Source organism: Heterodontus francisci, chromosome 44 (genome assembly GCF_036365525.1).
Source record: "Heterodontus francisci isolate sHetFra1 chromosome 44, sHetFra1.hap1, whole genome shotgun sequence".
NCBI lineage: Eukaryota > Metazoa > Chordata > Chondrichthyes > Heterodontiformes > Heterodontidae > Heterodontus > Heterodontus francisci.
The window spans coordinates 10,158,401-10,180,256 of NC_090414.1; the positions used below are offsets into that span (position 1 = coordinate 10,158,401).

Here is a 21,856-nt window from a genome sequence, read left to right on the forward strand (position 1 = left end):
CTTCCTGGCTAGCTTGTAGCTCTCAAGCGCCCTAACTGAGCCTTCACGTCTCATCCTAACATAAGCCTTCTTCTTCCTCTTGACAAGCGCTTCAACTTCTTTAGTAAAATACGGCTCCCTCGCTCGACAACTTCTTCCCTGTCTCACAGGTACATACTTATCAAGGACACACAGTAGCTGCTCCTTGATTAAGCTCCACATTTCGATTGTTCCCATCCCCTGCACTTTCCTTCCCCATCCTACGCATCCTAAATCTTGCCTAATCGCATCATAATTTCCTTTCCCCGAGCTATAATTCTTGCCCTGCGGTATGTACCTGTCCCTGCCCATCCCTAAGGTAAACCTAACCGAATTGTGATCACTATCACCAAAGTGCTCACCTACATCTAAATCTAACACCTCGCCGGGTTCATTTCCCAGTACCAAATCCAATGTGGCATCGCCCCTGGTTGGCCTGTCTACATACTGTGTCAGAAAACCCTCCTGCACACACTGGACAAAAACTGACCCATCTAAAGTACTCGAACTATAGTATTTCCAGTCGATATTTGGAAAGTTAAAGTCCCCCATAACAACTACCCTGTTACTCTCGCCCCTGTCGAGAATCATCTTCGATATCCTTTCCTCTGCATCTCTGGAACTATTCGGAGGTCCATAAAAGACTCCCAACAGGGTAACCTCACCTCTCCTGTTTCTAACCTCGGCCCATACTACCTCAGTAGACGAGTCCTCAAACGTCCTTTCTGTCGCTGTAATACTCTCCTTGATTAATAATGCCACACCCCCCCCTCTTTTCCCATCTTCTCTGTTCTTACTGAAACATCTAAATCCCGGAATAGCCTGTTACTGTGCTGTACTGTTCTTTGTTCTTTGACTTACGTATTATTGCCCTCCAATCCCTTTGCAATAAAGGCCCATACACCATTTGCCTTCCTAATTGCATGCTCAATTTCCATGTTGCTTGTACAAGTACACCCAAGTCACTCTGCACACCAGCATTGAGAAGTTTCACGTCTTTTCAAAAAATCTGCTTTTCTATTCTTACTGCCAAACTGAAGAAACTCACATTTCCCCAAATGATACTCCATTTTCCACCTTGTTGTGTGATGGATTATAATGCTCGTCCCTTTTGGGGGCTATCCTGGATCAGGCATACTTCTCAGCTGAGCACTCTCAAATTAAGCTTGAGAAAGTCAGATCCTAAAGAAGCTTCAATGGCTCTAAAGGAGTAATTTTACCCCTCCCCCTCAAAAAGAAGGAAATCAACTAGCTGAGAATATTACCATCCTCCAGATAGCCTTTTTAACAATTTTCAGCCAGCTTACCATAACCCAGATATTATGAGGGCCTGGGAGTTTCTCCTCAGTAATGTACCTCCCCACCAAACATGTACAGAAATGGGTTTGCAAGTTTTTCTTGCAGAAGACACAGTGGTGTAGTGGTTAGCACTGCACTTTCATAGCTCCAGTAACTCGCATTCGATTCTGGATGCTGCCTGTGCAGAGTTTGTAAGTTCTCACTATGACTGCATGGGTTCCCTTTGAGTGTTTTGGTTTCCTCCCATGTGTGAAAGATGTGTGGGTTGAAAGATAAATTGGCCATTAAGCTCCACATTTCGATTGTTCCCATCCCCTGCACTTTCCTTCCCCAACCTACGCATCCTAAATCTTGCCTAATCGCATCATAATTTCCTTTCCCCGAGCTATAATTCTTGCCCTGCGGTATATACCTGTCCCTGCCCATCCCTAAGGTAAACCTAACCGAATTGTGATCACTATCACCAAAGTGCTCACCTACATCTAAATCTAACACCTCGCCGGGTTCATTTCCCAGTACCAAATCCAATGTGGCATCGCCCCTGGTTGGCCTGTCTACATACTGTGTCAGAAAACCCTCCTGCACACACTGGACAAAAACTGACCCATCTAAAGTACTCGAACTATAGTATTTCCAGTCGATATTTGGAAAGTTAAAGTCCCCCATAACAACTACCCTGTTACTCTCGCCCCTGTTGAGAATCATCTTCGCTATCCTTTCCTCTACATCTCTGGAACTATTCGGAGGTCTATAAAAGACTCCCAACAGGGTAACCTCACCTCTCCTGTTTCTAACCTCGGCCCATACTACCTCAGTAGACGAGTCCTCAAACGTCCTTTCTGTCGCTGTAATACTCTCCTTGATTAACAATGCCACCCTCCCCCCCCTCTTTTACCATCTTCTCTGTTCTTACTGAAACATCTAAATCCCGGAATGGCCTGTTACTGTGCTGTACTTTTCTTTGTTCTTTGACTTACGTATTCTTGCCCTCCAATCCCTTTGCAATAAAAGCCCATACACCATTTGCCTTCCTAATTGCATGCTCAATTTCCATGTTGCTTGTACAAGTACACCCAAGTCACTCTGCACACCAGCATTGAGAAGTTTCACGTCTTTTCAAAAAATCTGCTTTTCTATTCTTACTGCCAAACTGAAGAAACTCACATTTCCCCAAATGATGCTCCATTTTCCACCTTGTTGTGTGATGGATTATAATGCTCGTCCCTTTTGGGGGCTATCCTGGATCAGGCATACTTCTCAGCTGAGCACTCTCAAATGAAGCTTGAGAAAGTCAGATCCTAAAAAGCTTCAATGGCTCTAAAGGAGTAATTTTACCCCTCCCCCTCAAAAAGAAGGAAATCAACCAGCTGAGAATATTACCATCCTCCAGATAGCCTTTTTAACAATTTTCAGCCAGCTTACCATAACCCAGATATTATGAGGGCCTGGGAGTTTCTCCTCAGTAATGTACCTCCCCACCAAACATGTACAGAAATGGGTTTGCAAGTTTTTCTTGCAGAAGACACAGTGGTGTAGTGGTTAGCACTGCACTTTCATAGCTCCAGTAACTCGCATTCGATTCTGGATGCTGCCTGTGCAGAGTTTGTAAGTTCTCACTATGACTGCATGGGTTCCCTTTGAGTGTTTTGGTTTCCTCCCATGTGTGAAAGATGTGTGGGTTGAAAGATAAATTGGCCATTATCACAAAAATAATTGTCCATAGTGTAGGTAGGGGGAAAGTGGAAATGAGAGAGGGAAAATAGGATTGGTATAAGTTGATGGTCAGCTCAGATTTGCTCAATTCTGTTGTTCTGGAAGATCATGTGTGACAATATGCATTCTAATTTATATAAAAGCTTTTTCAAAAAGAAACATGCAATTTACAGTTGGTGAGACAGTTCATCACAACAATAATAATCCTCGGAAAGAACACTCTTGTTTCCAGTGGAGAATCCAATTTCTCAATACAAATATTGTTGCAGTAACATATGTTGTATGTTAAACCCCTGAGTACAAGACTTCAGAGTTAGCGACATACCTCTGTCTTAGTGAAAGGGACAATTGTCATCGCCTCACTCGAATAGTCGTAACCTTACTGGGACAGACGTTGATGAGAGTCCACTGAATCAAAAAATCTAATGCCTGCTTCAAAGGTTTATAGTGTTTTTCAAGTTGCAAAACATTTTTTTTATAAAGCGAGGTGTTAACTCAACTTTAAGTAAGGTTGCCACCAGTTATTTCCCAAATAAGGCTGCATAACTGTTAATTTCTAGGTAAGATCCACCCTCTTTGATTCTTAGGAAAGACAAACTGCAAGCTTAGTTTACCAATAGTCATCTAACTGTATTTCAATCTCATAATGCAGTTTTTGGGATTTGGTTAGTTTTGTCAAAAATTCAGTTGACTGTGATTTAAACCTATCAGCATAAAAACATCTTATTAACTCCTACCCAAAGGTAGCTTTAATGATAGTTTGCAAAACTATGTTATCAAGGTTTTCCCATGTGGTGATGTTCGTGATATAATGAGCAAATTCCTCCTATCAAAAGCTGCCTTTTATGGTTCTAAGATGAGACGTGTTTTTCACTCAGAGGCTCATGTTCATTTTCTTTTCTATAGATTAACTGCTTTAATCTTTTAGGAAGATGAACATTTTTTAATTTTTAATTTCTTCGTTCACAGGAAGATAAGCCTTTTAACTATTTAAACTCTCAATGTGGCCGGATTCCTTCACAGTTTTCCCCTCACTGCGCCTGTCTGTGTCTCTTTGCAGCCTCTTTGTGGCCTCCTCACAGCTCACACTCCCACCACGCTTTGTAGCATCAGCAACCTTAGATACATTACTCTTGGTCTCTTTGTCCACATCACCAATATAGATTGTAAATAGCTGAGGTTCCAGCGCTGAACCTCACGGCACTCCACGAGTTACAGTTTGCCAACTTGAAAATACCCCAATCATCCCTACTCTCTGCTAACTGTTCATTTATCAATTCTGCATCCTTGCTAATATATTACCCCAACTCCATCAAGCCTTATTTTGCAGAATAACATTTCGTGTGGCACCTTATAAAATGCCTTTTCGAAATCCAAGCATACTATATCAGTGGATGTCCCTTTATCTGCCCTGTTAGTTACATCCTCAAAAAACTCTAAAGAAGAAGGTCTCAAATATGATTTCCCGTTTGTAAAACCAAGCTGATTCTGTCTGATAAGATTAGGAATTTCTAAGTGCGTTGTTAAGACATCCTTAATAAGAGATTCCAGCATTTTCCCAATGAATGATGCTCGGCTGCAGTTCCCTGTTTTCTCTCACTCTCCTTTCTTGAATAACAGTGTTACATTTGCCAACTTCAGTCGTTCAGCCCCTTGTGCCTAGAAAATATAAACAGGAACAGGAAGAGACCATTCAGCCCCTCGAATCTGTTACACGAGAAAGGGAGCAGGCCAATCAGCCCCTCAAGTCTGTTGGCTGCAGCAGTGGCTCTCAAACTTGGTGAAGGACCCCTTTTCAAATGAATTAGTAATCGTGCACTATCAACCGAATTATAACAATATATAATACTCATAAAGCATGAAAGTGAGTGAGTCGAGACACTGGATGGGCTAAAAATTGATTTTGTTTAAAAAAAGAGGAGGTATTAGAATGGCTGGCTGTATTTAATTTTGAGAAGTCACCAGGACCAGATCAGAAACATCCCTGGATAATGAAGGAAGTAAGAGTGGAAATTGCAGATGCACTAGCCATAATCTTCTAGTCCTCCTTAGGTTCAGAGATGGTACCAGAGAACTGGAGGATTGCAAATGTTACCCCCTTGTTAAAAAGGGCATGTAAGTATAAACAAAACGATGGCAGGCCAGTCAGTTTAACGTCAATGGTAGGAAAGGTATTACAAACGATCATCTGAGTCAAACTTTACCATCACAGGTAATAGATTTGATAGAGGTGTTCAAATCTATGAGCGTCGAGACAGAGTAGATAAAAATAAAACGTTCCTATTGGTGGAAAGGTCAAGACCCAGCGAACAGAGATTTGAGGCGAATGGCAAAAGAACCAAAGGTGTCCTGAGTGTCAGGGAGTGCTGCTGGGCGTGCGATAGAGGTGTGGTACATTGAGCAGTGTGAAAGCTGGGTGCTGGGCTTCCTCTGAGATGTGATGTGCTCATGAATTCACTCACCTTGACCACCCGAGTGAAGTCAGGAAGATTTTGCCAGCACTGCTGCCATGTTCTGCGAGCCACATTCTAGGCATTGACCACCCCCCACCCCCCAGCCCACAGCCCACACTGGTCACTCACTCCCATTCCATTCTGAAGATCTGCCTCAAATGTTTCCTGCCCCCTGTCGCAAACATGACATCTCCATAGGTCTCCAATTGTGTCACCAATGCCTCCAGGGCAGTGTCACAGAATCGGGGAACCCTATTCTTGGTGAACTTTGATATCTCTCTTCAGCCTGAATCATTCACAGTGATTATCCAGCAGTCTGCATTTCATTTCTGTGGCTTCCCTTTTAAAGGGACTGTGGACACAATTTTTCAGTTGGTGGGTGTGAGCTGGCCACCGCAGTGAAAGTTGGTAGTGAACCCGCTTCTACTTCACCTGGGGATCTGGTTCTTATTTTACGGGTCCCCAGGCTTTAATTGTTCCAAGACGGGACTGCTACCCGCTTGAGGGAGGAAGTCCCGCCTCACTGAGCTGCCGGCCAATCAGCGGGCCGGCAGCTCTTAGCCCCATCAGCGTCACCGGGAGTGGTGGCCACTGCTGGGACTGCAGCCCAGCCGAAGATAGAAGAAGACATGGAGCTGGGAGGAAAGGTAAGTTTTGTTGCCTTGCCGGTAATCGGTAGGGGCCTGGTGAGACAATGCTAAGAAGGGTGCTCGGGGTGATTGGATTAGCGGGGGCGGACCTCCATCAGGGCCCCATCCCCGGGCCGATCGGCGGCTGCCTGGTTTTCCCAGGCGACTTCTCTCAGTTCCTGGATGCCCGTTTGCCACACGTAAAGTCCGCATGGGGGCATACGAAAGCCTTGAACTGGCCGTTAGGTGGCCACTACGGTGTACAGAGGCAGGAAGCAGTGTTACAGAGTGGAATGCAGCACGGGTTCCACTCGGGGCCGCAATACTAGAATGGAAATGAGGTGGGGGAATAATTATACATGTTACGGTCGGAAACAACATGGGCAGGTCACAAATCACCACCAAAACCCCGACACACCAGCTTCTAGCCCCGACTGATTCGTTTAATTCATTCATGGGATGTGAGTGCTGCTGTTAAGGACAGTATTGATTACCCATCCCTAAGTAACCCTGAGAAGTAGATACTGTCAGTACAACTGAGTGGCTTGCTCGGCCATTTCACAGAGTAGTTAACAGTCAACCACATTGTTCTGGTACTGGAGTCCCATGTAGGTCAGACCGGGTAAGGATGGCAGATTTCCTTCCTCAAAGGACATTCGTGAAGCAGAAGAGTTTTTACAAAAAATCAATTGTTTCATAACCACTGTTAAAACGATTAACATTTTATTCCAGATTTATTGAATGAGCAGAATTTACATTCTCCAGCAGCTGTGATGGGATTTGAATTTAAGTTTCCAGATCATGAGTCTAGACATGTAAATTACTAACCTAGTAACATAACCACTATGCAACCATACACAAACAGGGCGATCATCAAAAGCATCATACTGCTTGTCAAAATGAAATACACCGAAGAGTTTAGCACCACACGGAGAGCTAACAGACCAGTGGAGGCCTCACTGTGTTCGACATAGTTAAATATACTGAAGTGTTTCTAAACACAGAGAGCTGACAGAGTAGGGGACGCCTCACACTGCTGGACACAGTGAGTTACATGAAAGCGTTTCCTGATCTGACAGACCAGGGGAACATCAAAGAACAAAGAACAGCACAGCACAGGAACAGGCCATTCGGTCCTCCAAGCCTACACCGATCTTGATGCCTGCCGAAACAAACACCTTCTTCACTTCCGGGCCCATATCCCTCTATTCCCTTCCTATTATTATATTTGTCAAGATGTCTCTTAAACGTCGCTGTGGTATCTGCTTCCACCACCTTCCCTGCCAGCATGTTCCAGGCACTCACCACCCTCTGTGTAAAAAACTTGGCTGAATTTTATGCAGATGCCGGACCTCCTGGCGTTGGAATGAATAGACACTCAGTGATATTTGCAGTGTCACTGGGAACAAAGGCCACTGCTAGTACTGCAGACGCCTTGGCCCAGGCCCAGTGTTGAAACCTGGACCTCAGGTGAGTGAGGCAGGATGAGCAGGGCACGTCCGGAAGCTCCTGGTGTGGGGTGCGTGGTGGAGGGTGGACGTTTAGTGCAGGGTGAGGGGACTTCAGGGAGGTGAAAGATTTCCCAGTGTGGGCCCGCCATGGGCCACTGATTACCCACGGAGGATGGGCCGCCAAACCTGCAGGGAAGTCGCCTCGTTTTACTGAGGCCCCCCACTGGTTAAATCCAATTGGTGGCTGAGGGATTCAATTGGCCTCTCAGCGGGATGGCCTTCTTCGGCATATCCTGCGCCGTAAAAAATGCATTGCGTTGGGGAAGCCCTGCATCCCTTGCCGTCCATGGCAATTCTGTGCATACCCCTCCTCTGAGCCCGTCTGAGTGGGGCCTATAAAGTGCTGCTGGCTGTGTTGGACACGCTGAATTGCAGAGAAGTGTTAATAAACGCAGAGAGCTGTGAAACTGGGCTATGTACCACGGCTGGTTACGGGGTTGTGGAAGTTCTTACTGACAGTAGGCTCGTGTGAGTTTGTTGGAAGCATGTTCATGAGGTCAAACAGCCACAAATGCTGATTTTGATGCACAGTTTGCCATTTATGTCCTCGCACATCTAACTAATTTTGTCTTATAAACTGAACCTGTGTTCAATTGTATGAGGGAACCCCACCCCCTCCCCCACCCCCGTCAGTGCCCCTCCCCCAAAACGAGCATTATATAAAGGGAAAACCATCCAACTTCTAGGTGATGTCGTCTTGACTTACTTTTCTGCTCCGGACTTAGTAGATGTTCTATGTTGATTGTTATTAGAGGCATTTTGCTACCTTTTTGGATTTTGAAGGGAGTGGTGCTGGACCCTGACGAGGAGGTGAAAGGAGTTTGAAGCCCTGTCAGGAGAGAGTCTGCTTCAGTAATTGGGGCTTTAGCTGCAGCACCTCTTTGGGGTGCAACACGATTTGGAAATGGAGCAGAGGCAGCAGAAAGGGGACGTAGTTCACAAGTTTGGAGGAGCAAACAGGGAGGAAGCATCCAGGACCCCTTCACTCAGGACCACCTGAGTGGATACTGAGATATGATTGATGAGTTTGCTGCTAAGAGGAAGAGGGGGTGGAGCGGGTTGCTGTCCTGTGTGGTCAGTCTTCAGTCGGATTTTCAGAGTGGAGGCCCGGGTCACGAGGCACGTGGTGCGGGTGGGAGGCGAGTCATTGATTCCTGCCTCCGATGACTCCAGAGAACGTTCTGGCGCCAGATTGAAAGATTTGCCAGCTCGCATTCACTCCTACCTTAGATTCAGTATCTGCTTGGCACAGCCTACAACTTTGTCTGACTGGTTGCTTGGCCGTCACTTACACCACTGAGAAGGCAAACGATGATGTAATAAAAATGGGTCTGTGATGCACCCACTGCAGATTCTCCTCCAGGCTGCAAGAGAAAGGTAGGAGGTTCTCTTTCCCCGTGATGGGGAAAAGAGGTCCTCCCACCTGACCAAGCAAGCCTGTATGGAGTTCACAAAGGATGCTAGTAGCTGTGTAGTCACCCTGTGTAATTGGGCCCAGTGCAGGAAGAGGTTCAATGAACTCTTGCGTTCTGCCAAGGGGAGTGTTCCATTCCAATCACCTTTATGAGCTTTGCATGTGACGACGGGGAAGGTTGCACAACATGGGGAGGATAACAGCACTGCAGCATTTGCTGAGTGCCGAGCGTTTTGCCTCTTCCTGACAGGTACATTGCTTGTTCTTGTCCACGGGCTACCTTCATTCATAGCTCACCCTGCTTAATTGTCCTGAAAGCAAAAGTCAGAATGAAAGACATCAGATTGCCCAGTAGGGGATGAGGTGTTGAAAAGACCAGAACTATCATGATGATCTTTTATTGTTTTTATTCGCTCGTCGGATGTGAGCTTCACTAGCCAGGCCAACATTTATTGCCATCCCTAAGTGCCCTTGAGAAGGTGGTGGTGAGCTGTCTTCTTTCACTGCTGAGGTCCATCTGGGGTAGGTACAGCAACAGTGCTGTTAGGAAGGGAGTTGCAGGATTTTGACCCAGCGCCAATGAAGGAAGTCAGGATGGTGTATAGCTTTGAGGGGAACTTGCAGGTGGTGGCGTTTCCATGCATCTGTTGCCCTCGTCCTTCTAGCTGGTAGAAGTCGTGGGTTTGGAAGGTGCAGTCTCAGGAGCCATGGTGCGTTGCTGCAGTGCATCTTGTAGATGGGACACAATGTTGCCGCTGTGCGTCGGTGGTGGAGGGAGTGAATGTTTGCGTATGAGGTGCCAATCAAGTGGGCTGCTTTGTCCTGGCTGATGTCGAGCTTCTTGAGTGTTGTTGGAGCTGCACCCAACCAGGCAAGTGGAGAGTGTTCCAACACACTCCTGACTAGTGCCTTGTAGATTGTGGTTTATCCCACAGACGAGTCATGCAACAGGCTGACATAGTCATACTCACCAAATCATACCTTACAGAAAATAACCCAGACATCGCCATCACCATCCCCGGGTATGTCCTGTCCCACCAGCAGGACAGACCCAGCATATGTGGCGGCACAGTGGTACACCGTCGGGAGGAAGATGCCCTGGGAGTCGTCAACATCGACTCCAGACCCCATGAAGTCTCATGACATCAGATCAAACATGGACAAGGAAACCTCCTGCTGATTACCAACTCCACCCTCCCTCAGCTGATGAATTGCTATGCCTCCACATTGAACTCTACTTGCAGTAAGCACTGAGGGTGGCAAGGGTGCAGAATACATTCTGATTGGTGGTCTTCAATATCCATCACCAAGACAGGCCCGGTAGCACCACTACTGACCGAGCTGGCCGAGTCCTGAACGACATAGCTGCTAGACTGGATCTGTGGCAGTTGGTGAGGGAACCAACAAGAGGGAAAAACATGCTTGATCTGGTCCTCACCAATCTGCATGCGGCAGATGCATCTGTACATTGCAATATTGGTAGGAGTGACCACCGCACAGTCCATCTGTAGACAACGTCCCTTTGAGGATACGCTCCATCGTATTGTGTGGCACTACCACCGTACTGGATGTGATAGATTTTGAACAGATCAAGCAATGTAAAATTGGGCATTCACGCGGCGCTGTGGGCCATCACCAGTAGCAGTTGTACTCAACTACAATCTGTAACCTCATGGTCCGGCATATCCCCCACTCTGCCATTACCATCAAGTCGGGAGACCATCCCTGTTTCAATGAAGATTGCAGGAGGGCATGTCAGGAGCAGCACCAGGCATACCTTAAAATGAAGTATCAACCTGGTGAAGCCACCACCCAGAACAACTTGTGTGCCATTCTGCATAAACTGCATGTGATGGACAGAGCTAAGCGATCCCATAACCAATCGTTCAGATCGAAGTTCTTCTGTACTGCCACATCCAGTTGTGAATTGTGGTGGACAATTAAACAACCAACTGGAGGACGTGTTTCTGCCAATATCCCTATCCTCAATGATGGGAGAGCCCAGTACATCAGTGCAAAAGAGAAGGCTGAAGCATTTGCAACAATCATCAGCCGGAAGTGCCGAGTGGATGATCCATCTTGCCCTCCACCTGAAATCCCCAGCATCACAGATGCCAGTCTTCAGCCAATTCGATACACTCTACTTGACGTCAAGACTGAAGGCATTGGATACTGCAAATGCCACAGGCCCTGACAACATTCTGGCAATAGTACTGAAGACCTGTGACCCAGAACCTGTCGTATGCCTAACCAAGCTGTTCCAGTGCAGCTACAACACTGGCATCTATCCGGCAATGTGAGAAATTGCCCAGGTATGTGCTTTACACAAATAGCAGGACAAGCCCGCCCCGGCCAATGACTGCCCCATCAGTCTACACTCATCATCAGGAAAGTAATGGAAGGTGTCGTTGACAGTGCTATCCAGCTGCACTTGTTTAGCAATAAGCTGCTCAGTGATGCTCAGTTTGGGTTCCGCCACTGAGCTGCTGACCTGATTACAGACTTGGTTCAAACATGGACAGAAAGAGCAGACCTCAAGAGGCGAGGTGAGAACGACTGCCCTTGACATCAAGGCTGCATTTGACTGAGTACAGCAACAAAGAGACCGAGCAAAACTTTCCAATCCTAAACCAACGCCTCCCCCCACCACCCCCCCCCCCCCCCACCATATCCCAAACCCTAATCTCCTCCCTTTGCAGAGCCCGAGGGACCCCAGAAGCCCTTGTAGAGTCTCTGGAGACGCGCATGCGGAGTCCCTGGGGATCGCAAGACCTCATGCAGAGCCCTCGGGACCCCGTACACCCTTGCAGAGCGCCCAAGGACCCTAGATCACCTTGCGCAGGACCTGGCAATGTATCTGGGCGGCACAGTGGCGCAGTGGTTAGCACTGCAGCCTCACAGCTCCAGGGACCCGGGTTCGATTCTGGGCACTGCCTGTGCGGAGTTTGCAAGTTCTCCCTGTGTCTGCGTGGGTTTCCTCCGGGTGCTCCGGTTTCCTCCCACATGCCAAAGACTTGCAGGTTGATAGGTTAATTGGCCATTATAAATTGACCCTAATATAGGCAGGTGGTAAAGAAATATATAGGGACCGGTGGGGTTGTTATTGGAATATGGGATTCGTGTCGGATTAGTATAAATTGATGGTTGATGGTCGGCACAGACTCGGTGGGCCGAAGGGCCTGTTTCAGTGCTGTATCTCTAAACTAAACATGACTAGCCGTTTTGCATCTACCACTGAGTGGAATCTGATTCGGGAAATTCAGATATGGATATCCGGGAAGAACAAGAATGGATTTGTCAGGTGGCAATACCTGCAAGGACTTTAGAGAGGGAAGATCAGTTGGAGATTGTCTGATTCTATTGACAGAGGGTTTAAGGGTTGTTGTATTGAGGAGAGTTATAGCGACAGCAGATTTTAAGGGAGAGACTGACAGAAGCTGAGGAGAGAGAAACGTTATCAGCTAACAGGGGGACCAGGGAGGGACTCGGCCTCCTCCATTCGAGCAGACAACAAGCTGAGCAGCCACCAAGCTGTCGGCTCCTGAACATTCATGGGCTGGAAACACTGGGACCCGTTCCTGGGCTGCTCTCAATTGTTTTGCTTTTTAATTAATTGAATAATAGATTCAAGCGGATATTTCATTGCATTCTTGACCTGCTCCCTGAACTTGGACTGTGTCACCCCATAAATAAACGTGTTTGTGCAGCAACTTAATAGCTGCAGCATCATTCCAATATGTCCATAGATATAGAAAGGATGAGTGTCATCCTCGAGATTTATCCCTGTAATATTAGAAATTGAGAAATATATAACATACATCAACCACAGAAGTATGAAGCTGCCGGATATGGTGAAGAGTAAAATCACAGAGTTTCTTCTGCTCTCCATCTCTGTGTCACTGCGATTCACTCCCTTGCTCTGACCCCTCAGTCCCTTACGGACACGACTGGCCACTAAAATGTGTCTGACTGTCAGAGCGTTGAGCAACAGAATTAAAATGAATGGAAGAAATGGGGTTAAAACTGTGTCAAACCAGTCAAATCCCACCCATCCGGGCTCAGTATAATAGCTTGACATTACATAACAACCCCATGGTACATTGTCGATTATCGCTCCAGGTTCAAATGAAAAGCAAAAGGGGATATTTTCTAAACAGAGCAGAATGCAAATTGTTGCTGGAACCACAGCCGCAGTTTTCTCGGTGCAATATTTAGTTTTCAGCTTCTGGCAACGAATGGCCACAAATCGATCAAAGGAGAAAGCGACGGTGAACCAGACCGAACAGTCGGAGGCACCATAACCAAGGGCAGCAACAACACTGCACACAGGAGTGATGTTCAGGAACGATTCTGGGAAATAATAATAACTTATCCGCCACATTATGACATCTGTGATAATGACCAATAGATCTGCTGTTGCCATGGCCACCATGTAGCGAGTGGTGCAGGTGGAGAGTCCACACTTTCCCCGGGACAGGATCACAATCGTCAGTAAATTAATTGTAAGAGAGAGAAAGGAAAAGAGACTGGAAATTACTGATCAAACATTCTCCGTGTCTGAGCCCAGAGAATATGGGCTTGATTTTAATACTGGAATGGACGAGTTGTAATGGGTTCAGTGCTTAAAACTTAAAAAGCTCAACCATGAACTCAACCATCTCCAAATTTCCTGGGTCCATGTTTAACAGAGTAGGGACAGAACCAACTGCACCCAGGATAGGGATCAACATATTAAATATTTTAATCAGGCTGCAAAGCTCTGATTTAACTTATTTTACAAGTTTACCATTGATGGGCCAGGACTCTGCATCAGACACTACCCACATTACAAAAACTGTCCGAATTGACAATCACCTCCTTCCTCCCGGGTTTGAAATCACTCTGTGATCTGCAGTGAATTGCAAACCTGGCTCTACACCCTACTATTGGTTCATGGATCGGACAGCACAAGAGTTGAAGCAACCAACACCTTGCCCGATATTTGCACACGCCAGTGCCTGGGATTTTACTCTCCTGGGACTGGACACCCCCCAATGGACTGGGACAACTCCTTCAGGATCGGACAACGTCCAGGGGTTGGGGATTGGACAGGCCACAATTAGACAACTCCTGCACGGGATCATGGTTCGTACTTACTTGGTCCTGTGGCGTGCTCCACAGTCCATGTCGCGGGACGAGAAGCCAAGCCTGTCTATCAGGCTTACTTCCATGTGGGGAACTCAAACATGCACAGTCCAACATCATAGCATGGTGAAACTCTGGCCTCCCTCCCAACTGCCATGATAGCTGCTGCTGCTAATATCCAGGTCTTAGTATTTGAGCAAAATTGACATATTGCGCCTGCTTTTAATCTAATAAAAGCAATGACCAGGCAGCATCTCTGAAGAGGGATACAAAGAGTGAACAGACGGAATTTCACCAGGATGCGGAGACCCCGCCCACCAGCTGGAATGCCTCCCCTGGGCCCTGGAAACCACGGCTATATTTTGGAGGAATCAGGCAATTAAATTGCTGCAGTCAGAGTTCCTGCCCGAGAAGGCAGGAATATCCACCTACAAAGGTTACCGGCCAATCAGAGGGCAGCAGCTATTCTGTACCAGCAGCGCCACCGGTTGTGGTGGCCATTGCTGGGATCCCACCCAGCCAGGAGAGGCACCATGGACGCTGGCCTCGGAAACAGACCTCAAGGTTTGACAGGGCCAATCTACCAGGCCCCGGGTAGCAGGGGAGGTCGATCGAGAGCTCCGGGGCTGTTCCAACAGGGGCAGCAACTGCCACTGCTCGTTTCTCCCTGGGGTACATGATGTCTGTTGAGGAGTGACTACCAAGCCCGCAGGAGGCTGACAGGTATTACGGGGCAGACTCCCCACATGACAAAGTGGCCTCTATCGTTGGATGAATACCATTTTCCATGGTAAGTGGCCCTTAAGTAGCCATTAATGCACATTTTAAGCACCTCAATTGGCGTAAGGGTGGTGAGCAGTCTGCCACCTCCGCACCACAGCTGGTAAGAAACCACAGCCAAACATTCATCCTGTGTAACAGGAGGATAATCACATTTAGCACCCATGACTCACAGGTTCCCAGGATCATGCTGGGGAAGGAGATTAATCAGCATCAGACTGCGTTTACAGTCACTATACTTAGAGTAAGAATAAGTCATTATCTAGAGGATTAGAATACTGTAACAGTGCTGTGCTGCTGTTTACCCGTCAGTAAACAGTTAACATCTGTTTCAGTTAGCACAGTTCAATAGGAAACCGAACAACATCAATGCGTTTCACTTTGTATACTTATATCTTCAACCAAAAGCAAAAATCATCCAACTTGTCACTGATAACATTCATAAAACACGAGGCATTGTACAAATATTTTGCGTCTCTCTTCACAGTAGAAGGCATAAGTTTCATACCAGAAATATAAAGTAACTTAGGGGCGAAAGCCGTCAGGAAATTAAGTACATTAATATCAGTAGAGAAAAAGTACTGGATGCACTGAAGGGTCGAAAGTCCAACAAGACCCCGGGACCTGATGGCCTATGGTTCTAAAAGTGATAGCTGCAGAGATAAAGGATACACTTCCCATTTTTATTAAAATATCCTTCGGTTCAAGAACGGTCCCGTCATATTGGACGTTGGCAAATGTTACACTGCATTTCAAGAAAGGGGGAAAAGAGGTAACAGTGAACTACAGGGCATTTCGCCGAACATCATCATTGGGAAAATACTGGAAAGTTTTATTGAGGAAGTCTTAGCAATACACTTAGAAAAGCATAGTACGTTTAGAACAACTCAACAAGATTTTACTAAATGGAAATCCCGTTTGATAAATTTATTAGAGATTTTTGAGGATGTAACTAGTCGGTTAGATAAAGGGGAACCAGTAGATATAGTATACCTGAACTTCCAAAAGGCATTCGATAAGGTGCCACATAAAAGTTTGATAGGCAAGATAAGGGCACCTGGATTTGGGGGTAATATATTAGCTTGGGTCGAGAACAAAGAACAAGGAACAAAGAAAATTACAGCACAGGAACAGGCCCTTCGGCCCTCCAAGCCTGCGCCGATCCAGATCCTCTATCTAATCATGTCGCCTATTTTCTCAGGGTCTGTATCTCTTTGCTTCCTGCCCATTCATGTATCTGTCTAGATACAACTTAAAAGACGCTATCATGCCCGCGTCTACCATCTCCGCTGGCAACGCGTTCCAGGGACCCACCACCCTCTGCGTAAAAACTTACCACGCATATCCCCCCTAAACTTTTCCCCTCTCACTTTGAACTCGTGACCCCCAGTAATTGGATCCCCCACTCTGGGAAAAAGCTTCTTGCTATCCACCCTGTCTATACTTCTCATGATTTTGTACACCTCAATCAGGTCCCCCCTCAACCTCCGTCTTTCTAATGAAAATAATCCTAATCTGCTCAACCTCTCTTCATAGCTAGCGCCCTCCATACCAGGCAACATCCTGGTGAACCTCCTCTGCACCCTCTCCAAAGCATCTACATCCTTTTGGTAATGTGGCGACCAGAACTGCATGCAGTGTTCCAAATGTGGCCGAAACAAAGTCTTATACAACTGTAACATGACCTGCCAACCCTTGTACTCAATACCCCGTCCGATGAAGGAAAGCATGCCGTATGCCTTCATGACAACTCTATTGACCTGCGTTGCCACCTTCAGGGAACAATGGACCTGAACACCCAAATCTCTCTGTACATCAATTTTCCCCAGGACATTTCCATTTACTGCATAATTCACTCTTGAATTGGATCTTCCAAAAGGCATCACCTCGCATTTGCCCTGATTGAACTCCATCTGCCATTTTTCTGCCCAACTCTCCATCTATTTATATTCTGCTGTATTCTCTAACAGTCCCCTTCACTATCTGCTACTCCACCAACCTTAGTGTCGTCTGCAAACTTGCTAATCAGACCACCTACACTTTCCTCCAAATCATTTATGTATATCACAAACAACAGTGGTCCCAGCACGGATCCCTGTGGAACACCACTGGTCACACGTCTCCATTTTGAGAAACTCCCTTCCATCGCTAGTCTCTGTCTCCTGTTGCCCAGCCCGTTCTTTATCCATCTAGCTAGTACACCCTGGAGCCCATGCGACTTCACTTTCTCCATCAGCCTACCATGGGGAACCTTATCAAACGCCTTACTGAAGTCCATGTATATGACATCGACAGCCCTTCCCTCATCAATCAACTTTGTCACTTCCTCAAAGAATTCTATTAAGTTGGTAAGACATGACCTTCCCTTCACAAAACCGTGTTGCCTATCACTGATAAGCCCATTTGCTTCCAAATGGAAATAGATCCTATCCCTCAGTATCTTCTCCAGCAGCTTCCCGACCACTGACGTCAGGCTCACCGGTCTATAATGACCTGGATTTTCCCTGCTACCCTTCTTAAACAAGGGGACAACATTAGCAATTCTCCAGTACTCCGGAACCTCACCCGTATTTAAGGATGCTGCAAAGATATCTGTTAAGGCCCCAGCTATTTCCTCTCTCTTCCCTCAGTAACCTGGGATAGATCCCATCCGGACCTGGGGACTTGTCCACCTTAATGCCTTTTAAAATACCCAACACTTCCTCCCTCCTTATGCCGACTTGACCTAGAGTAATCAAACATCTGTCCCTAACCTCAACATCTGTCATGTCCCTCTCCTCGGTGAATACCGATGCAAAGTACTCATTTAGAATCTCACCCATTTTCTATGACTCCACGCATAACTTTCCTCCTTTGTCCTTGAGTGGGTTAATCCTTTCTCTAGTTACCCTCTTGCTCCTTATATCTGAATAAAAGTCTTTGAGATTTTCCTTAACCCTGTTTGCTAAAGATATTTCATGACCCCTTTTAGCCCTCTTAATTCCTCGTTTCAGATTGCTCCTACATTCCCGATATTCTTTCAAAGCTTCATCTTCCTTCAGCCGCCTAGTCCTTATGTATTCTTCCTTTTTCCTCTTAGCTAGTCTCACAATTTCACCTGTCATCCATGGTTCCCTAATCTTGCCATTTCTATCCCTCATTTTCACAGGAACATGTCTCACCTGCACGCTAATCAACCTCTCTTTAAAAGCCTCCCACATATCAAATGTGCATTTCCCTTCAAACAGCTGCTCCCAATTAACATTCCCCAGCTCCTGCCGAATTTTGGTATAGTTGGCCTTCCCCCAATTTAGCACTCATCCTTTGGGACCACCCTCGTCTTTGTCCATGAGTATTCTAAAACTTACGGAATTGTGATCACTATTCACAAAGTAGTCCCCTACTGAAACTTCACCCACCTTGCCGGGCTCATTCCCCAACACCAGGTCCAGTATGACCCCTTCCCGAGTTGGACTTTTTACATACTGCTCTAGAAAACCCTCCTGGATGCACCTTGCAATTTCTGCTCCATCTGGACCTCTAACACTAAGTGAATCCCAGTCAATTTTGGGAAAATTAAAATCTCCTATCACCACCACCCTGTTGCTCCTACATCTTTCCATAATCTGTTTACATATTTGTACCTCTATCTCACGCTCGCTGTTGGGAGGCCTGTAGTCCAGCCCCAACTTTGTTACCGCACCCTTTCTATTTCTGGGTTCTGCGCATATTGCCTCACTGCTCGAGTCCTCCATAGTGCCCTCCTTCAGCACATCTGTGATATCCTCTTTCACCAGTACTGCAACTCCTCCACCCATTTTACCTTCCTCTCTATCCCGCCGGAAGCATCGATATCCTGGGATATTTAGTTGCCAATCATGCCCTTCGCTCAACCAGGTCTCAGTCATAGCAATAACATCATACTCCCAGGTACTAATCCAGGCCCTAAGTTCATCTGCCTTCCCTACTACACTTCTTGCATTTGGTTCATGGAGAGGAAGCAGAGAGTGGATATAAACGGGGCATTTTCAAGTTGGCAGGCAATGAATAGTACAGGCCTTTATTGTAGGGGGATTGGATTACAGCAATAACGAAGTCTTGTCACAGGGTTTTGGTAAGATCCCATCTGGAGCACTGCATGCAGTTTTGGTCTCCACATTAAAGATAGGGTATACGTGCATTGTCGGCATTCCAGCGAAGATTCACTAAATTGATCCCTGGGATGAGAGGGCTATCCAATGATGAGAAGTGAGTAAAGTAGGGCTATATTCTCTGGCGTTCAGAAGAATGAAAGTTGATCTCATTGAAACATACAAGATTCTGAAGGGACTGGACAGGGTCGACGCTGAGAGATTTTCTTCTGCTTGTCAGGAATCCTAAAACACGGGGGCAGAGTTTCAGGATAAGGTGATCATTTAGGAGGGAGATGAGGAGAAATTATCTCACTCAGAGGGTTATGAATCTTTGAAAATCTCTACTGCAGAGGGTTGAGGATGCACCATCGTTGAAGACATTTAAGGCTGAGATAGATCGATTTTTGGTGTCTCTGTGAAGCAAAGGATATGGTGAGTGTGCACGAAAGTGGAGCTGAATCCGAAGACGAGCCACGATAGTATTGAATGGCGGAGCAGGCTCGACGGGCCGCATGCTTTACAACTGCTCCTATTTTTTGTGTTGTTGTAGAGGCAGTTGCATGCAGAGGAGAGATCATCCACCTGAAAGAATGATTTCAAATTGGAACTGGCTTGTTTTTCTCTGGTTAGTGACTCACACTCAGTACAATTCTACAGTGACAGATCCTCCCAGTAATACCTTCCCCCAGAAATGTTCTTGCCCTAAGGTCTTATTCAACAGTACACAATATTCAAAATAACTTGATAATACAGCAGGTCTGTGAGTTACAAACCGAGGCTTAATTTCAGTTGAGGTAGTAGAATAAAACCACATAGATAATTGAAGATATCACTGATCAGGTGCCTGTATAACAGTCACCAGTGGATCAAAACCAATCACAAACCAAAACCAACACAGATTTAGACAACTTCAATAGTTATCGTCATTTACCAGGAACACCAATGATGGCGAGGATGATAAAGTACATTTTCTGGATATTGTTCATTGGTTGATGCATTTTTTATGTGAAGTCATCTGTCACCTTCGTGCTGCTGGCAATCTCTCTGTATTAAACTCTGAGATGATACAGACCCAGAGCCTTTAATTTATATTTTGCAGGAACTCCACGGGGACATTGAGATTGCATCAAATTTTATCTATATACAGATATATTACATTTTGCACAAACAGATTATGTCAGATGGGTTATGTCCCTGTTGGGATGGAATATATTTACCGCAAAGATTGAATTTGAACAACCCAAAGACTGGACGGTTCTGATCACATTAATTAATTCATGATAATTAGAAGCTGTATTCTCCCAACAATGTTGATGTTCCTTGAAACTCCATCACACACATCTGTATTTCTCATATTGATTCAGTGTTGGCTTTCACTCTGCTGTTCAGTGATTCAATACCTAATGTCAATGAGCCTCCTGAGCGCTGCTATACTCTATTCTGGGATGTGATTGTTCACTTTAACTGTAACCAGTTAGTTAAATAATTAAAGAAGCATATTGTGCAATTGGCTCCTCAAACCTCTGCTAATTCATGTAGCCCTGTAAACTGATACAGCTGCTCAAAGCAATCCAGCCCCTCAAACTGATACAGAATCTCGAAATATATCAGTATCTTGTGACAGAAATGCCACATGCCAAATTGAAATATTAATTTCATTGTGTGGGACTGGAGACAGAGATAGAGCAAAAGAGAGGAGCACAGCGGGAGTGGAGGCTTAAAATGCTGGCCAAAAGCTCAGAGTCGGAGACCAGAGACAGAGACAGAGTGAGAGGAGCACACTGGTAGTGGAGGTTTAACAACTGTGCCTAAAGCCCAGAGTCGAAGCCCAGAATCGAAGACCAGAGACAGAGTGAGAGAGAGAGAGAGAAAGGAGCACAGCAGGAGTGTAGGTTTAAAAAGCGCGCAAAAGCCCATAGTCAGAGAACAGGGACCGAGACAGAGCGAGAGAGAGCAGCAGGGTGGGAGCAGCAGGAGCTGAGTCGGGAAAAATCGAAAACCGACATCAACTTGATGTCACAAGCGACAGTGAGAGCAGAAAAACAGAGAGCTACTGGGATGAGCATACAGGTAAGCTTTTAATTTAATTTAATTGATTTCAAATCAAACATAGCACCAAACATCACAGGCAAGCAGGTAGGTGATTGATTTGGGAAAAAGTTCCTGTTTGGTGAGTATCTGGTCAGTGATTAAGGTCCATTCTATTCTTAACGTTTAAAATAATAAAGGAATTAATGGTAAGCATTACACAATATTTTAAAAAGGAAAATAAAATAAATAATTGAATAAAATAATTAAGTAGTTAATTAAAACACATTAAGAATGACAGGACAGGTGATGTGTCACAGTTGCAGCATGTGGGAGCTCCTGGGTCTCAGTGTGATCCAGGGCAAACACGTCTGCAGTAAGTGTTTGCGGCTCGAAGAGCTTCGGCTCAGAGTCATTAAACGGGAGTTCACGCTGAAGACACTGCGACACATCAGGGAGGGTGAAAGTTACCTGAGAATTTTGTACCAGGCGGTGGTAACACCCATTAGTTTAGGGTCTTCTGATGTGGTCAGTGGTCAGGAACAGGAGTGTGTCTGCAGCTGAGGCAGCTAAGGGGACCCAGAGGGCATGAATGCAGGAGCCTTAGCCTTTGCGATTATCCAACAGGTTTGAGGTTCCTTGAGCTTGTTTGGAAGAGAGTGGGGGCTGCAGGGTGAATGAGAAACCTGATGATTGCACCATGGTACAGGAAGCCATTCAAGTGGAGCGAGAAAAAAGGAATGCAGTGGTAGTAGGGGACAGTATAGTTGGGCAG

The 21,856-nt window shown here is 46.0% G+C and overlaps 1 protein-coding gene across 1 annotated transcript; it reads right to left on the reverse strand.

Moving 5' to 3' along the window:
- Positions 1–12,626: 12,626 nt before the first annotated feature.
- Positions 12,627–13,469, reverse strand: LOC137355959 (cysteinyl leukotriene receptor 1-like). Its single transcript, XM_068021660.1, has 2 exons — positions 13,127–13,469; positions 12,627–13,006 (listed from the first exon to the last, which is right to left on the reverse strand). The coding sequence occupies exons 1-2, from the start codon at positions 13,467–13,469 to the stop codon at positions 12,627–12,629; spliced, it is 723 nt and encodes a 240-aa protein (XP_067877761.1).
- Positions 13,470–21,856: the final 8,387 nt, after the last annotated feature.